Consider the following 12,508-nt stretch of genomic DNA (forward strand, 5'->3'; position numbering starts at 1 on the left):
GCTCTGTGTACAACCAGTATGGATTAACAAATTCATCAATTGATCCATATATAAGGCACACCTGACTATAAGGCGCACTGTCGGCTTTTGAGAAAATTTTAGGTTTTTAGGTGCGCCTTATAGTTTGGAAAGTACGGTAATCCATTTATGGTAAGTGATATATATATATATATATATAAAGAAACTAATTAGCGCAAGTCAATTTAATGTCAATGTTTCTGTTTGAGTGAATTTGTTAGGTGATATCCAGAAATCTTCCCCGCCCCGTGCACCGTCTGCCAGGTCCAGACTGTCCACCCCCACCTTCTTGACTTACTTGTCCCCGTGCCAAATGCAACAACATCCATTCATTGCACAAGGAGGTTAATCTCCGCATGTCACTGGCTTCGGCGTCGTCTACGCCACACAGTGTCAAGCCCGGCCGGCTTCTGCTCCAGATGGCGGTGGAAAGCAATTCTTGTCTGTCATCAAAATCAAACCTTGAGAAGATGGCACAGCTTCGTACCGAATCATAAAGTTGTGTTTATTGTAGCGTATGTGCGCTTCCTTGTGCATGATTCAAATATGGAAAAAGTCCATTTGTCCAAGACTATCTCAAACGGGTCGATACAATATATAACTGATGCTAGTGGTTTTATTTTTGCACAGTCCACAGAGGGATTGGGCGGATGTTAATAATTATATCTCAAATAAGCTCTATTGTACTGCCTTCCTTGTCCTTTTGAGCTGACTCACCCTTGTATAAAAAGAGCAACGGAACTGAAAAAGCCCAAAGCCGGCCTAGCAACCGGTACCCAATCATATATCACGGATACGCACGTGGTTATTAGAAAAAGAAAAAAAAAGTCTTTGTATTCTATCGGATTGCTCAACGCGTGAGCGCATTGATTCACTTCGCACTTGTCTCTCGCTGAAGCCGTTTGACCTCAGTCGCATGGCGGGAGGACGGCGCCGGCCCAGCGTCCGAGCACTGGCTCGCTGGCTCGGACGTCTTCTACACGTTGGTCTCCAGACCGTTGATGTCGATGGAGCAGTGCTCCTTGTCCCTGTGGCCTCTCTTGTGGTGGGAGGAGTGAGCGTGTTTCTTCTTCTCCAGGGGTCGGATGCCCTCCTCCAGCTGGATCAGGCGGGCCACGTCCGGGGAAAGGTGCTCGTGCTTGCCGCCCACCGGAGGCGTTTGGTAACAGCCGTTCTTCTGGTTCTGGTAGCTCATCATCTGCTGGATGCTGATCATGGGCTTGGTCTCGCAGATCAGCGGTACCTGGGGGAGGCCGTCACAATTTGAGTCTGGACAGACGCGTGCGCAAACGTTTGGGGCTCTCACCTGTTCGCCTTCTTTAATGAAATCTTTTCTACAGATGTGAGCCATGATGCCCGTGGCCAGGGCATCGCCCATCACGTTGACCATGGTCCTGAATCGATCCCTGCGTGACATACGTCCAAGCCCGTTTACCCGTTTGAGGTTTCCGAAACACGGTAAAAGTTGCAAGACGTGACTTGACTTTGTCAGTCCACTTGTTTCATACTAAGCACTTACAAAGCCCAGTCAACTGCAATGATGAGACTGATGTCATCGGTGGGTAGACCGACAGAGGTCAGCACGATCACCATGGTAACTAGTCCAGCTTGTGGGATTCCTGCCGCACCGATGCTGGCTGCCGTGGCAGTAATGCTAAAAAACAGAGAGCCCTTTTTATTAGCATTTCAATGAAAATTCTGATTGCTTCGACATATGGCCGTACGAAGATTTTACGGACGCAAAAGCACAAATATGTCGAGAATGGACGCCGGTTTCTCCATAGTTGTTTGCGTGAAGCTCTGTGGTCAGCAGCCAAACAGCACGGGGAAAGGCAGGGAGGGGGGAAATTATTATGGTTCTGGCGTGACAGGAGAGATGAGTCATACAGGTCATATGGGTTTTACTGCCAGCCAAGGGATTACGAGCGCAGCCTGAAGCTATGGGCACAAGTCTGACTGCCTAATGTTATTACAAGAGGACATGCCATTAAATCAGAGGGACATAACGCCCCGCAACCCCCCCCACCCACCGGGCTGTTGTTTACCTGTTGCCAAGGTACAGAGTGTGCCACAGCGAGACAGTGCCGAGCTACTTTTTTGCGCGCCGCTGTGGCTTCCAGACTCGTTTGGCAGAAATCAGATCAGACTAAGAAGCTCACATGAGGCATAATCTGTGTGACATTTACATACAGTGAATGTGTACCTAGTAAATCCCCATAATATTTTTAATCATTTAGAAAACTCAATATGTGATGTGATTAAGTCAGAGGCTGCGTGGGGGGAAAAAAAACACAAGTCGCACTCTTTTGCTTTGCTTACCTAATGGTGATGATTTGTCCAAAGTCGAGTTCGTAGTTATTGACTTGGGCTATAAAAATGGCCGCCACGGCCTCGTAGAGGGCGGTGCCGTCCATGTTGATGGTGGCTCCCACGGGAAGCACGAAGCGGATGATGCGTCTGTCGATGTGGTTGTTTTCAAGGAGGCACTTGAAGGTGATAGGCAGCGTGGCAGAGCTGGTCAAAAACAACAAATGACGTCATCTTACAAATTGCGTGACTCCTTTGGGCCTTGATATTTGTCGATTGGCTGGCCCAAATTTGAAAAGCCTCGAGTAAAATTACCTGGAGGAAGTGGCCAAGGAAATAAGTAGGGCCTGCAGAATTCCTCGGATGTAAACAATGGGGCTCTTCTTGGTGATAAAGAAATACATGGCCGGCAGGATGAAAAGACCGTGCAGCACCAAGCCCATGACTACCGTGATGGCATAAAATCCCAGTTTCTTCCCCATGGCTGACGGATCGTCCATCTCCAAGATTTTCCCGGCCACCAGGAAAACGATACCGAAGGGGAAGTACCTAAAATTGAAGGGACACAAAGCAGCGCTTCAACATTGACGACAAACATCCATTTGAAGAGGACCGCACTGAAGAAGGAGTTAAAGCGAGTTCAGCGGGAGCAGAAAGCGTTTTGGAGCGGGGGGTTGCTTCTTACCAGATGACGATGGCAACGATCTTGAGGACAGCTTCGTTCAAACTCTGACAGAAGTTGACTAAAGCGCTTCCGTTGGGCCCCATTCTCCCCAACATGATCCCTGCCAAAGAGCCAGATGGTCACTTGGGTCCGAGCTGGACCGAGCGAGCAAGTGAGCGAATACGTGAGAAATCGGTGACCGAGCGCTCACCCATGGTGGCGGAGAAAATGACAATGCCCAGCACGTTCATGCCCTCGCTCGTGCCCGCCGACGTCTTCATGATGACGTCCGGCGGCGGCGTCAGATCCAGAGAAAAGTTCTGAACGTCGCTTCCGTTGTCGTCCTGGATGCCGTAGATGTAGACCCGCCGAGTGGTGGTCTCATCCAGGAGCTGAGCCACTGTCGGTTTGGGGATGAATTCGGGTTCTCTCCGGGTTCGATACTTGGGAGGCAGAAGGGAGAAGAGGCGCAAATCAGACAACCCAAACAGTGAGACGCGGCGGGCGGAAAACATTCGGCTGGCTGACACCACTTTTTTAAGAAAGTTCACTTTTGATTGGACCTGGATGGGGCCCGCGGAACCAATTCGACTCATTTCCATACAACTAGGTGAAGTGCATTGTAGAAAATGTAAGTCTCCAGCCTACCTGTTGAAATGTAGCTTGAACCAAGTTTGCCGGAAACATGTTGCTATAGGAGACAGAGAGCGAGACAGCAAGGTTGGAAAATGTCTTCAAAGAAAGGATGTGAAATGGTAAGAACGACAAAGATTTTTCTTTCAACACCCTTGCTTATTTCATATCCAACACATTTTCTCTCTGATTATTTTTGTACAATTCAATACTGCAAGCTAAAAGGATTCTGGAGGCCACTCAAGTGCTTTTGCACTCCAAGAGTGGGACGGACGGGGAAGCGTATTCTTCTAAATGGGTCGTGAGTGGTGGTAGGGTAATGGTCAGACGATGTTTATAACTAACCAGTAACTAACCGTCGTTCATTTTACGTCCATGCAAACGAGGCTAATGCGCTTGTTTCATCGCGCCGACGTGATTAAGGATCGCCGTCGTTACGAGCGCGATGCTCATTAGGCCAACTCACCACACACGCAGGCACGCACGCACGCACGCTGGGCCAAAGTCAGACACTCGGGGCCATTTGCGAATGTACCGATATAGCACGGCCGCACGATAGATGATGAAGGCTTTAAAGAAGCTTTGGCAGATAAATCCAAAGCCCAGCTGCGCCGAGAGCCCGTCAACGTCAGCGCCGTCATAATCGGCATCCGGTTCAATCGTATACGTTCGGCTCGTCCGTTCGTTCGGTCAAAGGCCAAATAGTTCCGCTCTGATGTTGAAAATGACAACGGCTTTTCCTCTAATATGAATAAAAAATAAAACCTAGTTTCCTCTAATATAAAAATAAATAAATAACCTCCCGTTGACATGCTTTACGACGGCGGCACGCCCGTTGACCTACTGTCTCACTGACACAGTGGCTCTCGGGGCCGCCGCAGCCAGCCGGCCAGCCAGCCAGCCAGCCAGCGTTCACCTCAAACACACCGCGCTGGCTAATTAGCTTAGCACGTCAACCCGCTGACACACTTTCCTCAAGGATTTGCTGTGACTTCACTCAGTGTGCTGTTTCACGCAGCTTCGGGAGTAAATTCCCCTTCAGGCCTCTCAAGGGATTTTCCGCGTCCCGAGCGAGACCTTATCAATGGCTAACAACGGCCCGACGACCGGTTCCCACCGGATGAGATCCAGGAGAGCATCGGCCGAGCTGGTCATGGGCTTCTTGCTCTCCTCCGAGTCCTCCTTCTGAGCGGCTCCTCCGGGGTGGATGATGTAGACCATGATGATGCCCACCACCACAGCAACAAAGGTGGTCCAGAGGTAGTAGGAGATGGTCATGATGCCCAGTCGACTGGAGCATTTGGCATCCAGGGCAGCCAGACCGGACATCAAACTAATCAAAGAGAGAGGGAGAAGAAAATTGAACTTTTAGATGGATAATTTGTAATAACAATAATTAGGCTCTGTTTTCAGCCTTCCTTTCTGTAGCCCCAACCCGAATGTTCCCGTAGAATGGGGAAAATAGTTTTGTTTTGGTTTTCTTACTAGGCCAAACAGATGAGGCCGTTGAGCTGGAGTTGCATGAACATGTACAGGAGCGGTGCAGGACTCGGTTCTCGAGCACGCACGTGCACCCACGCACTTGAAAGTGATTGAGTGGAGATGCTGCCTGCCGCATGAGTTTGAAGCATACGGCACTCGCGCTCAATTGTGTCCCTTTGCTGAGCAAGAGCATTACAGTAATCCCTTCTTTAAAATAGGGAAGGCACTCAAAACATTGTCCAAGGATAAGGTGGATGGAGGGAGGTAGGGAGCGAGGGAGGAAGGGAGGGTGGCTTGACCACATAAGGTCACAAACAATCACTTTGCTTTTATTAGCCACCTAGTAGAAAACAAGATCCAGCAATATTCTCTTTCATTAGAGGAAAATGATTCCCTGCATTTATGTACGTTGATTGTTATGCACCTGTTCAATATTATGTACACCTATGCTCTAACTACTATATTTCTATGGTGGCGGGGTAATCTGGTTTCCTCTTTGGCTTGGCGCGCGCGCAGATGGTTGGGAGGAGGAAAAAAGAATGGGCCCGGCCGGGGCAGATATTTCACCCCGAGATAAGCCGCGTCCAGTGGCTCATCTGCGCATCCTGGAGCGGCCACTATTCAGCTGCACTACGCATGTCATGGGAAAGTGGCGGCCATATGTAAATAGAAGCAGCCAACCGGCGTGCGTAGTACGTAGCGGCCATCTTGCCCGCCCCGCCCGGCGTCTTGCCTATTATTTTCGATTATTTCCAGCAGAGGCCATTGGACACCAAGTCCAGTCATTTCCAATGACAAACCAATTTCCTTTGAAAAAGGAAGACACAAACGCACGACGAGACAGGGAGGGAGGGAGGGAGGGAGGCGGCCCAGATTAACTTCTCATCCAGACTTTGCTGGTGCATGTATTGTAAGTAGCTTATTGCACAAAGCAGCCTGCTGCACGTGTTAGCGGTGCGCTCACTCGCCTCATTTGTTTGGGAGTTTTCATCCCCAAAATAGTCTTCCATGGAGGGGTGGGGGTCAAGGTATGTTACACGGCAAGCAAAGTCACAAACACCACTCGCCCCTCCCGTCAAGCATTGGAATCGCTAAATGTCTTTCCAATAAAAATAAGCAAGGCCAGATTCAAAGAAGATCTGGGACACAGCGTCCCAACCATACGCTCCCCGTTTGGATGTATTGCTCCGTCTAAAAAAAAGGCCACGATTGTTACCCAGAAGATCTTTTGATCCCGTTTGGATGTATTGCCTGCCCGTCTTGCTCTGTCTTACCTGGAAACGACGAGCGGCAAGATGAGCATTTTCAACATCCTCATTAGAAGTTCTCCAGGAAATTGAAAGTACTTGACCTCCTGCAAGAGGAGCAGACAAGAATGTCAACAAGCAATTGTTTTGACGTGGCGTGCACATTTTTTAAACAGCGTTCCAACCTCCCGCATTCATCGCTCATCTGTATAGTTCGACTTTACGCCGTTTCAATGGCTGCGCTCGGGCAGAACGGACACAAAAAAGTCATGTGCGAGCAGTACAAGGTTTTTCAGCCAAGGTGGTGTTAAGGTGTGTGTACATGTGCTTGTGTATCTTTTTTGTCTTTCATGGCGCAAGCCAGTGTATTCAGCATCTGTTGCCATAGAAACGTAAAGCGAGGTCATGACCCAATTGGACTTCTTCTTTAATTTCATTTGTATTTTATGTATGTGTAGGTATATATCAATTAATAATGACATCAAGCATTTCCTCTCGAGCAAGTTAGCGGAAAAAACGCTGGCCCTGACCGATCGATGTTGAGTCGTCCATTAACTCTGGTTTTCAATGAAGGTGATTCATCAGATTTGAAGCGCTTAAGCACAAGTTGCAAACACACAGTCCCGGTCTCCGGGTGGGCAAGAGTGCACAAATAAGAGCAGATAATTAAATGCATTATTTGATTCGATCAAATTAGTACACTACATTCGGTGGATGATAAAGGAACACGCGCTAATGGAATGTTTTTTAAAACACAGTCTTAGCACGTCCATTAAAATGACCTTTCTAATAGTTGGAATTCTAATAAATTACTATTGTTTGCTGTGTGTGTGTGTGTGTGTGTGTGTGTGTCCAACTACTGTTGCTAATAAGCCGGTGAAAGAATCATGGCGCACGCTAGTGGTTGAATGACGTCAGATTTGAACCTTTGACGGAGAAGTATAGTGGGTCAACACATTTTTGACAAACTGTTTCTCCCGTGTGCATCTCGTGCGTGCGTGTCAGTTGTTAGCGGAACACCCGTATGCCACCTTCTCAATGCTCGCCCTTTTCTGATTTATGGGAATTATATAAGTGAACATGACGGTCTGTTGTCGACCTGATGTCACTGTGAGTGATTGAACACTAATCTCTCCAGCCCAGCGGGAATCCCGATCCATAGTCGTGCGCCCGCAATGCAATGGGAGAGGCCCTCAATTTGGCTTCGTTTTCAATCCGGAGCAATATAACCCCTGGGCGCTTCGGAATGTTTTTCTAGACCGAGTAACGGAGGATATGGTAGGTGCGTCGTGTCAGGGCTGACAATGAAGCGGCGACTGACCTGTTCGGACAGCTGCTTGCCTCTCAGGAAGAAGCCGAGCAGGCAGCCAATGACCACGGCCAGCACGGACAGGATGAGGAGACCGTTTTGCTTGCAGACATTCTTGACCCGCCCCCATACCTCCTCCAGCGCCACGGCCATCCTCAGCCCTTCTTCCTAAAGCCGCTGGGTCCTGACTGCAACTTTGGAGAGCCCCTTGCCACCTCACAGAGCAAAAAATATCCACCAAAGTCGATTATTCATCCATACGGAGCCCGCTCGACGGTCGGCCACCTGTGCGACGTGCTGACGTGCAACATGCAGTGCAGTGAGTGGAGGCAGGCAGGTCAAGAAGTGGCCTACGTCCAAACTAGTTGGGATCAACAAAAAGTGAGAAATGAGGATAGGGCGGCGTGCAAATGGGCCGTGCTGAAAGCGAGCCGCGTCCGTCCCGGGATATTCCGCATGAGACTGAGTGGCAGCAGCGCACAGACAATCTCTCCGTCAATCACCTCTTGCTGATCTGACGGCCTCACCCCCGCCCTGTCCTTCCACTCTTCGCAGTGGCCGACAGAGGGCCCTGCCCTGCCCTGCCCTGTCCTGCCTGCAACAGCTGGTGCCATTGTTAATACGAACATCCTATTAGGCCGTGCTGCGCGACTCCCATCTAAGGCCAGATTACGGGACTCTCTCGACAATTGGACAGCGGATTGATTGGTGAGGGCCATAAAAATCAAATGCTAAAAAGGTGAGTGTTCAGTGAGCCATCTATCTGATCCATCTATTCATCTAGATACACACGTACAGACATACGTGTGTATATATGCAGGTATAGATACAAATAGATGTACATATACTACGTATACCTATACATATACGTATAAATATATGAATACGTATATCTATACCTATACATATTCAAATAGGTATACGTACACCTATACGTATACATATACAAATAGGTATACGTATAGCTATACATATATGTATACCTATACATTTACATATACCTATACGTATACATATAGGTATATTTAAATATATACCCATATGTATGATATACATTATGTACACCTATACATATACGTACATACACTTATATTTATTCATATATACAGTATATAGGTATACATTATATATACACTTATATTCATACATATATATACATATATTCCATACATATATGTACATATATAAATATACGTATATATACAGATACCTCTATACAAACCTTTATCCTCAATGCTATATGACGGAAGGAAAAACGAGGGCAGAAGAAAACGTAATCTGAGTAACTGCAGCCATAACAACAAACGCATGCATACAACAAACATCACATTTAATTGTCATCCATAAGAGCGTAACAGGCTTTCACATGATGGATGATATTATTCTAATTGTAATCCCAGATGTCGCATCTGCGTGTGCTGCTGCTGCTGCTGCTGCCTAATCTCTGACAAAGATGTCTGCAGGACACACACACACACGCGTACACACACAAGGCCACAATGCATGCACGAGGCACTCAAATCCGGAAAGGAGCAAACAGAAACAAAAAGCAGCCATCGTCATTTATGACAAGAGGTCATTGACCGTGTGGATTAAAAGTGATATACGTTTATGGTGAGAGCCATCTGAGGAAAAGTCAGTAGCGTTTGTGAACACGTTGTCGGTCGCAACCCCCAACCGCCGTCAAATAATCCCTTTTCTTCTGCCAATTTTTTTTCCCTCTTTCTGGATTGGACTCAGAGATAATCTGGGATTAGAGCGAGCTGTTCGCCCTGGTCTTCTCCTCATTATACATTTTGATAGCCAGACATGTTGGACACCCAAAGTTCATTGACTGTCAAGCGTAAGATGTTACCTAATGAAAATACCAGCGAGCATGGCGTCGGTGAACCCCAGTCTCCACCCTTCCGTCGGTGGAGGGGTCCAAGGTTCGCTACTTGAGCCAGTATTTCAGCATTGCCTGCTTTTTGTTGATAATGATGAAATGTCTGTAATACTGCTTTTTACGCCAACAGAAACGATGGATGGCTGGAGGTTCACTTGATATCACGTATATCTTCAGGTTGATGTTAGTTTGGGTAGGAAAAAAAGGATTTGAGAGGCAGAGGGAGGGAGGAAGGGAGGGGGAGAGAGAGAGAGAGATATTGGCTCCCATCCCCGGGTCCCTCGGCGAGCACTTGATTATGTACTACGCCCAGTGCACCTGTGGAGCGCACGGCTGCCTTTCCCATCCGTGTCAGCATGAGCGCCGAATGCAGCAGCTACGTCAGCACGGACGGCGTGTCGGTGGCCGCGTTCTCCTGCCCCAAAGCGGGAAACGCGGCCGCCCACTTCTGTTGCGGATTTAACGATTTGAAGTACTGCTGCGATGACCCCAACAGCTTTTATCCGCACGACTATGCTTACATGTGGTGGCTGAGGTAATTTGAAAAGCCTTTGTCTTCTTTGCACTGCAACTTTTTCCACTGATGAAAAAGATATGTGACATTTTTTTTGGTTCTGTCAGAGAAGGAACGACTTTGTTGAAATTGCTAATTGCCTGCCATCAGACAGACTGCTGTGTACTTTTCTCTCCCTGTCACGCATCCTTTCCTCTCCTCTCAGTATTTGGGCTCTTGTTGGCCTGTCTTTTGCAGCGGTGGTCCTCCTCGCCTTCCTCATCACGGTCTGCGTGCTTTGCTATCTCTTCATCACCACCAAACCGAGTCGTCGTGACAACAACATACCCTTACAAGCGCCGCCGCTGGGTGAGAGCTCGCGACCTTCCCTTAAAAAAAGCGAGTTGGCATGGTGCTCGGTATTCACTGAAGGGCTATCCTTCTGCTTTGCCAGCAGGTGAGCTCCAACAGGGGTCCGGTCTGAGCGGAGCGGCGGGCTCCTCCAGTCCGCAGGGGTTCCGAAAGTACTTCACCAGCAGGAAATTGCATGCCGAAAACCAGCCCCAAGATCCCGAGCGTCTGTTCCAAAGGTGTTTCACGGCGACGGTTAGAGCCGAGAGTCCGTCGTAAAAGCCAAAAGAAGTAATTTGTTCTAAATTTCACCCCATCCCAACCGATCCAAGAGTTGCCAGGCCGGCGGCGGTGCACGACGACACCGCTCGAATATTCCCTTATCGCGCTTGAAACGGGCCAGATGAATTTCCAGAGTCGCTTGAATTTAGCTCAGTTTGGTCCCATTTTGCTCCGGAGAGCCGTGACGCTTCTTGAGAAATTTTTTTGAAATGACACCCAAGCCCTCCAAGTGGTCATGACTCAGACTCCCATTTTTACCTTCTGGGAGCTTTTCGTTTGATCGTAATTGCGGCATTGTCACGGAAACACACGGAGCAATTTTTGGATCGACTGTCAGAGAAAAAAAACAGCAAAGGATGAAATACAACAAATGTATGTACCAATTAGTGGCGTTTATTGTCGTGTTTGTGTGGCAGTCATCGCAACCGATAATACGTAAGGCTCGTGTGTTTCGTTTGTCCGTCGTGACGCTCGGTGTCTCAGTGGAAAAGACGCAAATGACTTTTCTGTAAAATGTATTGTACATGCTGTTCTTGCTTCATTGGTAATTTGTGGGCGGCCGCAAGAATACAATGTCTTCATTTCTACTCGTATTGGATCCTCCTGAGATTGTGTCCGTATTTGAAGTCAGGAATGATGATTGGGGTCGCAGTGAACACAGCCGCAAGGACGCTCGAGCCTGCCTGGCCTTGAGCTCCTCTCGCCGTCATCTTTGATGTGTCATGAATAAATTCAAGTTCTCAAAACCAAAGACCTTGCTGAGCAAAAGCAACAAGCCTGTGCTGTTCCTAATCACCGACTGGCTTTTGTATTCGCTTTCTCGTGTGCTACTTTCGCAAGTATTTGAATGGTTATTGTGAAATTTCCATTCCCGAGTTTGAAATAAAACTATTCAGATTCAGCCATTAACCTCGGTTGACTCTTTAAGGAAACGTCTCCCGCGTGTTGATTTAAAATACTTCTTTTTGGGAAGTGACATGAAGTGAAGAGTCTATGACATTGATCCCAGTGCCCTCCTGTTCATTTAAAAATCACTATTTCTTAACATAAATCAGCATTCCTCCGTTTTATATTGCTTTTTTTTTATATACTATATATATATCCCACTGCCAACCTAAACATGGCGGCACAATTTTGGTGGACACTAAATATGAAAAGAAGGAAAACAGCAAGCATTGGAGCTTGGCTTTTGCTATTGAAGGTAAAAGCTGGCTAATCCTGCTTTTTATACCTACAAAAAGAGGTTCATGGCTGTAGGCTCACCCAATGGTGAACTGCAAGTCATCATCATCATCTTCATCATCGTTGCTGTCCTCCATCCCGTAGTCCCGTTCTTCTCTCTCAGCCCGTTCTTTCTCACCGGCTTGGATATAGTTATCTTCAATGAAGCCGTCGTCATCGTCGTCGTCCCGCGGCCCGCCTCCGGCCGCTCCCACCCGAGCGGACACGCTGCTGGGGAAGGACACGTCGTCCGGGCCGTACTGGCTCACCCCATCGGCCTCCTGCAGCAACGAGTGTCGGTAGCTGGCCAGGAAGCGACGCAAGACGCGGAACTTGACCGCCATTACGATGACCAGCGAGAGCGTAATGGCTGCTGCCAGCGCCACCGCCAGATAGGAAACGTGCGTGGACGGCGAGTCACCGTCCTGGACGCCCACATCTGACGAGATAGGACAAAAACTTTTGCTCCAAAACAATACACGATTGCGCAAACAAGATTCTTGTAAACGGGACGTTAGAGCTCAAAGTTCGGGAACGCTTCTTGTAAAATGCGTGTGACCGGCCTGCTGACTTTAACGAGGTACCTCGAGCGTCACTGGCGTTACCGTTGCCGACA

General features: G+C 48.2%; 2 protein-coding genes across 4 annotated transcripts; one reads left to right on the top strand and one right to left on the bottom strand.

Moving 5' to 3' along the window:
- Positions 1-502: 502 nt before the first annotated feature.
- Positions 503-7,813, bottom strand: slc1a7a (solute carrier family 1 member 7a). Its single transcript, XM_049747292.2, has 11 exons — positions 7,673-7,813; positions 6,379-6,458; positions 4,740-4,955; positions 3,638-3,680; positions 3,201-3,432; positions 3,011-3,110; positions 2,641-2,874; positions 2,338-2,532; positions 1,538-1,672; positions 1,325-1,424; positions 503-1,261 (listed from the first exon to the last, which is right to left on the bottom strand). The coding sequence occupies exons 1-11, from the start codon at positions 7,811-7,813 to the stop codon at positions 995-997; spliced, it is 1,743 nt and encodes a 580-aa protein (XP_049603249.1). The 3' UTR covers positions 503-994.
- Positions 7,814-8,260: 447 nt separating this feature from the next.
- On the top strand, positions 8,261-11,594 carry LOC125984969 (protein shisa-like-2A). 3 transcript variants are annotated; one of them, XM_049747337.2, is made up of 4 exons: positions 8,261-8,399; positions 9,676-10,080; positions 10,265-10,407; positions 10,493-11,594. In XM_049747337.2, the coding sequence occupies exons 2-4, from the start codon at positions 9,902-9,904 to the stop codon at positions 10,666-10,668; spliced, it is 498 nt and encodes a 165-aa protein (XP_049603294.1). In that variant the 5' UTR covers positions 8,261-8,399; positions 9,676-9,901; the 3' UTR covers positions 10,669-11,594. The 3 variants fall into 3 exon arrangements, with proteins under 3 accessions (XP_049603294.1, XP_049603296.1, XP_049603295.1); XM_049747338.2 differs by lacking the exon at positions 8,261-8,399 and adding an exon at positions 8,659-9,588; XM_049747339.2 differs by lacking the exon at positions 8,261-8,399 and having other exon boundaries at positions 8,658-10,080; positions 10,496-11,594.
- Positions 11,595-12,508: the final 914 nt, after the last annotated feature.

The sequence above is a fragment of the Syngnathus scovelli genome, chromosome 17 (assembly GCF_024217435.2).
Source record: "Syngnathus scovelli strain Florida chromosome 17, RoL_Ssco_1.2, whole genome shotgun sequence".
Taxonomy (NCBI): domain Eukaryota; kingdom Metazoa; phylum Chordata; class Actinopteri; order Syngnathiformes; family Syngnathidae; genus Syngnathus; species Syngnathus scovelli.